This window comes from Etheostoma cragini, chromosome 22 (genome assembly GCF_013103735.1).
Source record: "Etheostoma cragini isolate CJK2018 chromosome 22, CSU_Ecrag_1.0, whole genome shotgun sequence".
Classification (NCBI taxonomy): Eukaryota; Metazoa; Chordata; class Actinopteri; order Perciformes; family Percidae; genus Etheostoma; species Etheostoma cragini.
In genome coordinates, this window is record NC_048428.1 from 17,669,131 (window position 1) to 17,682,239 (window position 13,109).

At 39.2% G+C, this 13,109-nt stretch overlaps 2 protein-coding genes and 2 long non-coding RNA genes across 9 annotated transcripts in view; 1 reads left to right on the forward strand and 3 right to left on the reverse strand.

The window, feature by feature from the left end:
* Positions 1–13,109, reverse strand: part of LOC117937845 — a 456,187-nt gene that overhangs the window by 43,434 nt on the left and 399,644 nt on the right. The window lies entirely within an intron of this gene.
* Positions 1–13,109, forward strand: part of LOC117937847 — a 21,955-nt gene that overhangs the window by 7,073 nt on the left and 1,773 nt on the right. The window lies entirely within an intron of this gene.
* LOC117937834 (inositol monophosphatase 1-like) lies at positions 984–6,165 on the reverse strand. Of its 3 annotated transcripts, none has more exons than XM_034862073.1 (9): positions 5,983–6,165; positions 4,410–4,505; positions 4,111–4,250; positions 3,877–3,981; positions 3,402–3,447; positions 3,202–3,310; positions 2,703–2,811; positions 1,430–1,581; positions 984–1,260 (listed from the first exon to the last, which is right to left on the reverse strand). In XM_034862073.1, exons 2-9 carry the CDS (start codon positions 4,470–4,472, stop codon positions 1,133–1,135), a joined length of 852 nt encoding a protein of 283 aa, XP_034717964.1. In that variant the 5' UTR covers positions 4,473–4,505; positions 5,983–6,165; the 3' UTR covers positions 984–1,132. The 3 variants fall into 3 exon arrangements, with proteins under 3 accessions (XP_034717964.1, XP_034717963.1, XP_034717962.1); XM_034862072.1 differs by lacking the exon at positions 5,983–6,165 and adding an exon at positions 5,687–5,786; XM_034862071.1 differs by lacking the exon at positions 5,983–6,165 and having other exon boundaries at positions 4,410–4,566.
* The window catches only part of LOC117937839 (inositol monophosphatase 1-like), an 8,234-nt gene continuing 5,633 nt past the window's right edge, over positions 10,509–13,109 (reverse strand). For 3 of the 4 annotated variants that reach the window (XM_034862084.1, XM_034862083.1, XM_034862086.1), the window contains exon 9: positions 11,757–11,976. In XM_034862084.1, the coding sequence (XP_034717975.1) occupies positions 11,855–11,976 (122 nt within the window). In that variant the 3' untranslated portion in view covers positions 11,757–11,854. Of the gene's footprint in view, positions 11,977–13,109 lie in introns of all 4 variants that reach the window. The other variant, XM_034862085.1, reaches the window with a different exon arrangement.

Below are 13,109 nucleotides of genomic sequence, written 5' to 3' on the forward strand. Positions count from 1 at the left end.
AAAAAAAAGCCTCCTGCTGTTATTGCTGCTGCTGCTGCTGTTGTTGTTCCTGCTGTTTGTGTTGCAGCTGCTCCTCCGTTGCTGTTAGTTTTCCCTCGCAGCTTGTTCCTCCACCTTTACGGTCTTCATCAGCGACCGATCTCATAGGCAGCAGTTCATTTACAGATTAGAACAAAAAGATCAGATGTGAAAAGTTACCTCTACTCTTGGGTGGGTTTCCATTGTGATGCTAGAAAAGGTGTTGATAAATAATGAAGGGACTTCAGAGCATGCAGTCAATCTTGAACACAGTCCACAATACAAACTTCTACTACTTGTTAAAAAGAATGCTGCATGTTCAACCACCAATGTAAAATGAGAGAGCGGCTTTAAGATCCCATGTAATTGCTGATGCATTACTGGCCTCTAGTGGTGGACAGTAATATGAGAGTAATACATCGAGTAAACAGCAATAATGCTGAAATAGAGGCTCTCAGACAATATGGTGATGTTCAATGTAAGTGCATTACATGACATCAAGGCCAGTGTTTATAAAGTAACTTTAACATTGACTTCACTATGTGCTAAAGACTGCTGCTTCTAATGCGGGGAATCACCCCGGCAGAATTCTGCTCTATTCCATCAGATAATTACACATTAGAGTCACATGAGATGGGAGGAGAGATAACTTCATTGACAATGAATCCAGTCAAAATAACCATCAGTCTCAGAACAGTTTCATTATAAAGCAGAGTTCAATTTGGGTAAAATTTAACCAAAACAAACATCTGGATGTGGGTCTACATACTGAATGGTTCATATCTAATCTAAGATTAAATACTTACACATATAGCTAGACAAGAATATGTGCCATATTACAATATGCTGGTATACAAAAGGGTAAAATTTGCAGCCATTTCCCACCTCGATTAGTAGTTTTGATCATAAAAAAATCACAGAAGAGTAATCAAATGTAGCCGGGAGGTCACTGAAATAGAAATTGAAATGATTTCCTTTGGTTAAAAAAGTGCAGCCGATGAAACACACCCAGTATGCAAATTGAAAGACAATCAGTAGTGATTACAGCAAAGTGACTTTTTATTTTGACATACAGTAATTGGCTGGGATAGACTCCTCTCCCATTTGGATATTGTCATTTCTTCTGTATCGGAGCGTCGTCCCTCACCACTTGGAATATTTCAATTTCCTTGATGATCCTATCAGCAATAACCTTGTTGTTTGCTGAAACCATCCTTCGAGACATTAAATCAAACGGCCCCCCTAAATTGCCAAACAAAGCCTTTATTAAGAGGTGTTTTACCAAAAAAACAAGCCCTGCTTTTAGTACTTTTCAACTCCTTAATTTATTCAGGTTTGCAAGACTTTTGCACTCAGGTTAACGCTGCATAATCACTAGATGTTCTGTGATCAGATTCGAAAGCATACACACCATTAACATCCAGTACTAGCCCGCCAGCTTCTTTGACTATAACCGCTCCGGCAGCAATGTCCCAGCAATGGATCCCAATCTCAAAGAAGGCCTCCGACGCCCCCGACGCCACCAGACACATGTTAGTGGCAGCTGTCCCTGACCCACGGAGCCTGTTGGGACACAGCAGTCGGAGATGAATGAATACAAGAAGGCAACACTACACAAAGGCAGCAAACAGTAACTATAGATGGAGGGAAGTGGAGAAAAAAGGATTTGAAATGTGCAGGCTGGACAGAAAAGGGAGCATATGTTCCCAGGGTTCAATGTTTCCCTGCTCAATAACCTCCTAATATGACATATTAAACGTCCATGGACTATATTTCTAAAGCGCTTTTTTAGTCTCAATGACTACTCCAACAGAGTACAGGAACCATTCACACACATTCACACACAGTGGCCAAGGCTGTAAAACAAGGTGCCATCTGCTCAACAGATAAACATCCACACACATTTACACACCGATGGAGCAGCACTGGGGGCAATTTGGGCTACAGTGTCTTGGCCAATGGACACTTTGACACGGAACTGCAGGGCCAGGGATCAAACCACCGTGCTTCAAATTGGTAGGCGACTCTACCACCAGAGCCACAGTCACTTTCAATGGGTTTTATGTTCTCAGAAATGTTTTTTTCCTCCTAATTCAAATGTTCAATGCATGTTTCCCTGGGTCAATATGTTTAAATCACTCACCTACAGCGTATAGCCACTTACGTTTTACTCCTTAAAACCTACATCCTCAAGTTTGTGGGCAAGACAGTTTTCTTGACTTTAGACATTGGTAACGCCACAGCAGCTGACCAGATTTTTACCACTCAAACGGCATTTGAAACATCCATCTTCCTTTGCTCTTTTGCAATTTGAACTGTGAAGCTAGCCCTTCCCAAACGGTAATAACCTTCATTCATTTCAGGAGACATATGACCCGGGGCACATACGGATTTAGCTTTCCAGTGGTCTGTTCCTCTGTAGATGAAACAACAGCTTCTAGAGCCAAGGGAGATTATAAAACCAGAGTGCAGGTACTCTGGTTTGGATTTGTTGTAACAAAAGTTGTAAAAATTGCTGTTTAAAAGAAATGAAACATTTCCAAGGCATGATCATTTTCAACATGGTAAAACAAATGCTAAAATGTCAGATTTGGGACAAAAACAATTTGGTTACTCTATTTTGGCTTTGTAGGCCAGCACACAGTGTAATAACGAGTCAATGTATGCATGTCAAGACCACTCACCCATGCACTGGGATGCAGAGGATCTTCTGCATGGTTGAGAAGATCTTGGTTACCTTTTCTATGCTCCTGTCAGTTCCATGCTCAGAGATGATAATGGACTTATTGATGTCTGCAATGACAGCATGCCAAAATGGGTTATTATTATGAATAAGTATATGTGTGAGAGGGACCATAAAAAGGTGCACGCACACAGTTCCAGTCGAAAGTCCTCCAGATTGAAGGTGTGCAACCTTTTTGATCTAGAGGATTCTGCTTGAATGCTTTATTGTGTTCTTAGAAAAGTAAGTAGCCTTGAGGTCCGTGATGTGAAAGTGACGATTCTTTATGGATATGTTTCCACGTACTAAAAATTCAAAGCAAGGCTGAGGATGACACACATTTGTGGTCAATGCAAAGCTGGATTTGTGTTTTATGTTTTTTTTTAAGTCATTCAAATATGCAAAAAGTCCAAACTTTTGACGAGTACTACAAAGAATATGTTTGAATATAAATATGTTACCGTTTACATCGGACACCTTAATCGGTTCATCATTGCAGAAAGCTCCCTTCCCTTTCCTTGCTTTATACATCTTGTCTTCCAAGCAGCTGTACACCACACCAAACTCCAACTGAAAACAAACATCATTATTTGAGCTTTCACATACTGTGCAAAGTGTGGATAAACTTCTTTTATTGACTCTCTTGTTGGATTTGACATACCTCTTTATTCACAGCAAAGGCAATAGACACAGCCACGAATGGGAATCTGTGAATAAGCAGTTCATCAGTGCATCAGATCAGGGTGTGTGATACTTTATTCTTACCCTGTGCATCTAGGTATTTAAAAGCATTTGATAAATGGTAAAAAATGTTCCTTGAGGTTTTGGGAAATGAGATTATTTGTTTTGTCCCTTCAAAATAAATATGAAAGTGGAGCAAGCTAGCCTTGGCTAGCTGTTTCAACTTTGATTCCAGTTTTCATGATAAGCTAGGCTAATTGTCTCCTGGCTGTAGCTTCATATTTAGATACTGTGAATATTTGGTGCCATGCAATAAAACCTTACCTAATTTTAGGAGAAATTACACTCTTAATGTTTCTTGTAATATCACAGCTGTTGAGTTTAGCCTGTTTGGTTTGATAAGGTTAAAGTAAATCCGTAAACACAATTGTCCTTAAGCAACACTGATGACTTACCCATGCACGAAGTTGGTGGTGCCGTCCACAGGGTCTATGATCCATGTAGGTTTGTCAGTTAAGATACATGGCTCTCCTTTTGCGACTGACTCTTCTCCAATAAAACTGTAGCATAGAAGAATCAGGGACAAATATCAAGATATGACACAAACGGTACAAATATTCATATGCAGGTGTGTGTCTGTTTGTGTGAGTGAGTGAGTGAGTGAGTGAGTGAGTGAGTGAGTATCTCACCAGTGTGTGCCATTTCCAAATTGTTCTTTAAGAGACCCGATGATGATTTTCTCCACCCTTTCGTCAGTCTGAGTGACAAGGTCTACAGCGCAGCTTTTTGTCTGGACCTTTATTTCATCCTCCCCGGCATTCCTAATTATCTACACAAATGGAATACCATTGACACATGGTTAAGGATCATGATCAGGATAAAGTAGGGTGTATTTCATGTTTTGATTATCACATTATCATCAATAAATATGCAAGGAAATGTTGCAAACACCAGAGAATAAATATATTCATAGATTGCTTTTTCGTACCGCTCCAGCTGCTCTTGCCACTTGAACAGCAAAGTCATATTCATTCTGCCATGGGTCGGCCATTATGTTTGTAAGGGGTGGCTGACTTAGGAGAGTCTGTAAAATGAATAAAGCTTGTAAAAGTGCAGAAAAGTGCATTTACAAATGCATAAGAGTTCCATATGCCGTTCATGAGAAGTGCAATACACTTAAATAAATACAAAATAATTAAAAGCTATAATAAATGCAGCAGGTGCTACAAAGAGGGGAGAGTTGCAGGAAGAGATCTCACTCTACTTCAAATGCTGCAGTTTTTTTTTTCTTTTTTGCATTCGACCCACTGCTTTAAAGTGTTCATAGTATGCTCATGTTCAGGGTCGTAATTGTGTTCAGAGGTTATATCATAATGGGTCACATTGTTGCAGCTCCTCTTTTCACCCTGTGTGTTAAGCGCTCTGTTTTAGCTGCAAAGTGAGGCATCACACTTCTTTTCCATCTTTGTTGGAAGTCGCACATGCACGGGAGCTACAGTAGCTAAGGACTACTACCAGGTGCCAACCACGTCTGACGTCACCCATTGGTTTGTGGAGCTCTTCTATGAGTCGTCAAGTTTACCATAACAGTATGCTGGTTGCAGATGAGACGATTTTAGACGAGAGGGAGGAGTGAGTGACGAGCTGCTTACACTTTATGTTACGTTACACAATTTCGGCGGCAATCACATCATAGCCACTCCCTCAAACAACCCCTGCTTTATTGCCGATTTTAAAATCAATGAGACCATAATTCAAAGAAATTATCATTCTGTGTGGCAGAAGACACAAAACTAGCAATTATAACCATAAATTCTTATACAAATGTTTACTGAGGTAGCAGATCAAGTGAGAAGTGGGTCACTTTCTCACAGACTTCTACAGAAACCAACCTCCATTTGCAAGCGCACGTGTTGCCCCCTGCTGGAATTCAGATAGAATGCAGGTTTAAGGCACTTCGCCGAACTGGATGCATTTTCCGTTAATATTTACAGTCTATGACTACTACCCAATCAGAAGCAGAATATGAGGGCTAGCAGCTAGGCGACCATTATAACGTGCGTTGTGAAGTGGCACCCGTTCGTCACAGAAGTAAAGGCTGGACTACAACAGAGCTGTTTGGAGTAGTTTGTAAACAGTGTTTTCTCTTGGAGATAGTAAGTCCCTATAGAGTAGACTTTGGGCTTTTTCACATTTGTAAACCTATAATGTGCACATCGTTTAATTCCAACACAGGTTAGTTTAATAAAAATAAAAAATACTCACATTTAGTGTTTGATGATGCTCTGTGTTGTTGTTGAACATATCCAGTACTTTACACCATATACGTATATTATCTCTGATATTACAAATGACATGTGTCAGGATAGCTGCCTATGTACAAAAAAAAATTAAAAACCTGTTTTAAAAAAAGTTTAAAATGTGTTATGGTGTTGAATTACACAATAAGGAGTTATCAGACAATTATGCGTCCCGTATGATAAGCAAACACCTGTACACCTTTCATGCACACATGTGTAATCCATGCACTGCTAGAATGAAAGAATGAAAAAAAACCTTACCTTGTCAAGACACCTGGGGCTGTCAAAGGCTGTTTCCTTTAAAAAACTGAACTCTAAATTCCCTCATTGGAGAGATGAAGCAAACTTTTAAAAAAGCTGACATGACGGAGTGGGAAAAGTACTAGCAACGCCCTCACGTGTTTCTTAAGAGAAACCTGAGGGGACAAAATAAACTACCTCTTTCTAGGAAGGCACACCTGCAACCCCATGATGCCATCAAGGGCATCGGTGTCAGCAAGTGGAAATATTTGGTTTTTCTTTATGATGTTGGTGTCACATATGTACATGCAACAGCTGACATGATTAGTAATTAAAAGCTACTAAACACAGTGCTGCATGGAAAATCCCACAGTGTTGATGTCAGCTCATAAACCTCAAGAATCAGATTACTTTGAGGTAAAACTCTTACATTTTTGGAGACACAGGTGTACATTACAGCTCCTGACTTAGTTTTACATGGGATCTGGCATGACAAACACTAGCTCCTATGAATTCTATATTTCCTGACCGTTTCACAGCTATTGAGCTTTCCTTTTATGTTCTTTTATTCTATTCCACTAGTGAAATTAATTAGTCTCCTATGTGAGAGAATCAGGAGCTACTGCAGGGAAAAAATGTCAAATAACAAGGCTTTGATAGTGGTTAAAGGAGCCATTTTCACAGTTCAGGTCTAGGACACCACTACCAAAGATGCAGTATATGCGCAGATGTTTCAACCCAAAAGTGACTTATTTCTAACTTTCATTTTTATTCAAATCCACCATGCACTTTAATCCTGAGAGTGTAAAATTATATTCTTTGAAATCGTCGAGCTACTTTTTTTCTTAAAAGACCAAAAGTGCCTTGCTGCAAGGCAGATTATTGGTAAATACTGCATGTCCAGGAAATTACATTATTTATGTAATATTCATGTATAAATACTTTATTGTATATATTTTACTTGCTTACAACCTTAAATGTGACGATAGTGGTGATCCGTGGCTCATTTAGGTGTTGTATTGTGTTGTGTGCAAAATATGATATCTCATTCAGACCCTCGAGTGTGTTTTTGAATACACTTAATCACAGATGAACATCAACATATGCATTGGGTTTTCCCAGGGCTCGTGCAGACACAATGTTCATTAATGCCACCCCTTGCATAACTTAAGTTGATGTGTGCTGGAATGCCCGTTGGGTTTGTTTGCTATTGCATTAGCGAAAACAGGATGAGTCCTAAAGCAAATGTTTATAATTTTTACTGCAAGTTGGAAATCTGATATGGATTATCATGCGATAACGGCTTTGTTAAGCAACGTCAGTAAACATTGACATCCTGCTCTACAAGTTGATGGATTCACTAGACGTCCTGATTTAAAAACCGTGCAGCTAAAATAAACAGACCTCTGTTGAACTTAACAGATCAGTATGTGGTATAACGCAGAGCTGGTTTGTTGAAAGTTCTTGTTTGACCGCGAGCAGCAGGAGAGCAGTTGTCACCCTGTTGTCCCTGTTGTGCACTAAATATAAGGCACTCTCTAGAATGTTGGGAGACAGGCTGAGGGAAGTGATAGGACAAGCAAAACAAATACATCAGTCCTGCTGTCTCCCTGGCAGTTCCATTATGAATAATTTATCCAGGATGACGGATGTCAGGGATGTTTGGTTCCCTAAAATTACAGCTAAAATTTAGTCCTGCCATGATGCAGGATTTGCTGAAGGTCAATGGTGCACACTAAAAAATGAGCAGAGAGCTTCAGACATATTGTTTCCTGTCTAGAGTCCATTATAAGACTCTTTGAGTTTTGCAAGTATTTGGTCATGAAGTAATGGACAAACTGAAATCTTGACCCGATGGTGTTAGACAAAAAGTCAGGGGATCGCCAGTTAATTCAATTCAACTTTTTGGGGAACATGGAGATAATTCCCTAAAAATGAAAAATGTCAACCCGCTGTTGGGGCTAGAGGCTTACTCAGGGGATCATTAAAGTCATAGGCTTTATCCTCTGGGGACCATGAATGTCTAAACCAAAAACTATGGCAATCCTTTTAATATTTGTTGGGACATTTCACCGAAAAACTAAAAACCTTATGGTGGCCAGAGTCAGTAGGCTTTATCCTCTGAGGACCGTATCTAAAAGCTGAATACAAATTTCAGGACCAACCATAGTAATAATAATAGTGGTTCAGATGTTTCTAGCCAGGCAATCCCAGACTAATTTGCAAATGCGTATTAATCTCAAACCTCTCAGCTTATTTTTGATTTCCAAAGGGGTGTAATCAACGGTGCAGACCAAAAGGCTTCTGGACGCAAATGAAAGACAGACAGTAAAGCAGAGCACCAAAATGACATGGCTCTAAATGACCTTGCAGGTCGGGGCGGTGCTTGGTCCCTTTTGAAGCAGGAAAAAGAATGGCTGCCAAATCACAAACGTTTTCAAATTACAGCAATATAGTACACTTAAATGTGTTTCTGAAAACATTTGAGGCAAAAAATAAGCAACCCCGTAACAGAATCTTCATATTTGATCCTAGTCAACCAGTTTGAGTTTTGGGAGTGCGTTTCACTGTGCAGTACAGTACGTTAGTTTCATGTAAGTGTGACGCTCTGCTGTCTGTCATTCATTGTCTTCAACCCACCCCATGTGATAAAGATAAACAATTGTGAATGGCCCGTCCAGGTTCTAGCTAGCCGGAAATCTGTCTGAAAGTGAGAAAGGGCCTGACAAATCTGCCAGATCAAATAAAACATTAACTAGCAGATGTGTCTGGTTTCCAAGATAAGATATTTCATTTTAAACCAAGGTTGTGGATCGCCCGACACTGATACAACCACACCAATAGTGTGGCTAAAATAAATAAATGCTTGATAACTTGATGGCACGAAGCTAAAGGCAGAGCAGGGAATACGTATTGGGGTATAGAAACAAAACTAAAACCTAACAGAAAGCTACTGTAACATTATTTAAACATGTCTACAGAGCCTGACTCTCAAACATCCTGGGGAACATGGTTTGGATGTAGCAGAAATACAGTGCCGCCAGTTTTTAAAGAATAATAGTTCCTACGACAACAATAGACTTCCTTACAACAACCAGGTGAAGAAACCGGAAACAAAAGATGGGAAACTGACTATATGAGCGTGTTGGTGTAAAGGTGGAGTTGACGGAGGAGGACTAGGCTTTTAGCTGACTGACTTTGGAAATCAACACTGGTGATTATGGCTGAACCCCCCTGCTGCAGACTAACATGGACCACTGATTTTTGAGGAGGGGGGTCGCAGCGGTATAAGACCTGGGTTTGCTCAAATAACGTGTTTTAAAACCATTTGTTAGTCATCAGCAAACACCGGCTGAAAAAGAAAAGGAAAAAAAGGAAAAAAAGTCCGTAAAGAGCAAAACGTGGGGCTATTTTGTAGAGCACATCAGCCTGGGGGGCAGTGGACCGCTCTGCATGTACTAACTGAAAGAGCTGGGAAATGCAGCACAGAATTGTACATGGCGTAATGGCTGTGGATGCTTTTATCTCTCTACTAAATCTCAATGGTAGCAGTTGGTGTTTGTTTTCCTATTTTTTTATAGTGTGAGACGCCTGTTTTTTTAATTTATTTGGTTTCCGGTTTGCCACAAGAGACACTTTCTGTCTTCATATTTCCTACTTTATAGAATTTATAGGGAGAAAATCAAAGTTTATCGTCTTCTAGGTCAGAGCAAATACGGACATCCATTTAGTTTCTGAACACACGGCTGATTCAGGCCACTTTCAGGATGTCAGGAAGGTGTTTAGGAGCCTAGCTGGAGACAGGTTTATCCATTCTCCGATGCATCTTTACATAATATCAGACTTCAGACGATACCGGCTGGTGTAACAGCTTTTGTTTTCTCACAGTGAAGGCAGCATGGGAGCAGTCTTGGCAGATATGATTGCTGACTTTTCTTGTCTTTGGTTTTTATTTGTCAGTTTTAGAGGAAACAAATCAGGATACCTCTTAACTCTCAAATGTAGTCCCAAAATAAAAATTCTGCCCAAATGTTTGTACTCAGGTTTAACTTATGTTGCCTTGCGTAGTCTTCATTTGAGTATAGCCATCGTGTAGATGCATGCTGACACCTGTCTCCGTAGGGTTTTATTGACATGACTGTTTCCATCGGTAGTGTGTCAGAAACAGACGAAGATGTTTATAGTGCTCTTTATTGCATCCAAAATATACTTAATATTAAAACACCTTTAACATGTTTTCAAGAACATCATCAGTGGGATGGAAAAAAACAAAACATTAAACAGTAAAGTAATTAAATGTACACAATGATTGGTGTAAATATTAACTAGTTAATAACTAGTGATGGCACTGACATTCCTTTACTTTTTGTGTAAACAAACATTAAATACATATAACTAAATACAATAACCACAGATAAAACCCTACATGGAAAAGCAATTCTACTGGTCAAAACCTGAACATATAGGCTACTAAAATGACTTCAATCGATCACAATTACAATAATGTCCGACTCCTGTGTCCGATACACAACTTAATGACGCTGAGCAAACGGGAGCAAGGAACAACTGGATATAATCTCAATCATCTAAAATTCATACACATACCACACCCTGAGGAAGGCTCAAGCCTACACGCGTTGGGGTATTTTTATTGTCTTGCCCTATTTATTAAAGGCCTTTTACCACTTTTTGTAACCAGCCTTGAGTGCCTGGACATGATTTTCTATGACTTTCTTGGTCATAATCCTTCTTCCTTTTTGTGCATCTTAAATTCTTTCATGTCAACATTTTCACTAACATTAGCTTGGAGACCTAGTTTACCGGTTGGGCCACAGACTAAAGGAAATGACACCACTGAAAGTTAGTGCGACCGGTGGTGAGTTGTCGTTGTTCGTAACACTAGATTAGTCAAAGACGATAGCAAAGAAACACAGTACAGAAAATAAGCACAGCAAAAACGTCAGATAGGCCGGACCACCGTGTTCAACTATATACTGCATTTCTTTAAATATTACAGTTACGGCTGAAAATTAACACAGAAATGAACAAGTTGGCCTACATTACATATCTCAAAAATTTTAAATCAACTTCTGTTTTCAGCTGTCTACTCGGAAGTGACGTTTTGTGTTGTGCTGTGAGACTGAAATTCCTTAGTCTTGTTCTGCATTGTCCACATTACTAATTACAGATAAGTGCTGAGGGATATGACAATATGCAGCGTGATCCATCATATGTATCATTTCTATTGCGTTTCTATACGTTGAAAAAAAAAAAGGAAAAACGGCTGAACAGTGTAACGACAATATTTACGTAATTCGGACGGCGCTTTACGCTCGGATCCTTGCACATTATGTTTTTTTTTTTGCACTGAAGTTCCTAATAAAATGAGAAAATACTCATCATTTCTCAGTATATAATTCCCACAGGAGTGTACAAAATAGGCTTTACCATGTGGTTATTTTCATCTAGACAATTTATTTATTTATTGAACTATCAGGAAACCTGCTTGTGATATATATCGTTACCAAGAAGATTTGGACATATGACCCAGTCCTAATATAAAGAATAAATAATGGCATAATACCCTCATCACAAACAATATCATTGAGTTACAGCAGAATAAAAAGTCTGAATCTGTAAAAGTACACAATCACAACAATGACTTGTAAAGAAAGCAGAAATAAGGCTGAAAGTCTTAAAGGCTGACTAACAAACTTCAGTGTATAGTTATTGAGAGGTAAGTGTATTGTTTTGGTTCTTATTATTATTATTATTATTATTATTATTATTATTATTATTATTAAGGCAAAGACGGAATTGTGACTTCTTACAGTAAATGGAGTCAGACAGGTGATTTAATATCTGAAAAGTTGGTAGAAGTATTGATGGAAATTTACTCGCCAACTGTGTCGTCCCTCCCGACGTGAAACTCGGTTATCTCCTTAGCGATGCGTTCTGCTATAGCTCTGCTGCTGGCGATGATCAGCCTCCGGGACATCAGATCAAACGGTCCACCTGGATGCAAGAGAAAAGAAAAAGTAAGTGTTTCTGAAATAAAGTTAAACTTCACATTTTGTTAGTACACGACTGTGAAATATGTCTATGTGAATAAACCAGCTGATGGCTCCCGAAGTTACTGCTCCTGAAAAGAATCCACATTTCTCTAGAAGTTTAATCCCTCATTGACTTGTAGAGATTAGGTTACACCTTCTCTTGTTTTATGATGGAACAAAATCAAAATGTCAGTAATAAGATTGAATTAATTACTTAAATACTAGTCATTATAGCTACAGTTGAGCACATACCAGTGGAAATTTCCTCCACCGTGGGCATGGCTTATTGCACCACCCAATCGATCAAACAAGCACAGTGCATTCCTTTGGAGGTGCTCCGTGTTTAGAAGAACAATTGCTAAGTAGTTAGCTAGTCACAAGGGGTAAAGCAATTATAAATCAGATAGGCAAGGCGTGCCCGATGGATTTCTAAGATCATGATCCCACTCATTTTAACATTTGAAACTCTGTGGGACCCGAATTTAATATGGAGAGCTGATCAGTAAGTTATAATCAGAGTGCTAAAACTAGGTTATAACCTCCAGTTATCGGCCAGGGAGTAAAAGTCGTCTCTATCCATGCTACATGTTTGCTCCACCACATACCATGCACTCCTCCACTTCTTTCTTTTTGAATAAATAAGGGAGTGTAAGTACTCTTTTAATAGTCATAAACTGTCCCTGACTTCCTCGCAGGTTTTACTTGACAGGCACATTTTTATTGTATATTTTTTTAAATTCTAACAAAAAATAACAATAAAATAAAAACACAGTATGTGTGTAGCTTTCTTTCTGAAAAGGAGCAGGACGAATGCAAAGCTTTTCAATTTTCCCACCACTCATTCGACTTTGTTAACAAATCCTCATCTACGGATCATCTCGGTAATACATAAAGTGAGCTACCCAGGCACCCCCCTTATTCAACTTTTAATAGTCCCTGGATATATTATATAAAATTATATTGTTGTGTCAGTAGCAGTGCTGCCCAAATTTAACACTACATTTCTCAAACCCTGTTACAAAGCCACAAGCTGCCCTGCTTTTCTCATCTTTGACTTAATTTCACAGGCATTTGTGAGCAGAAAGAGGGGGGGGG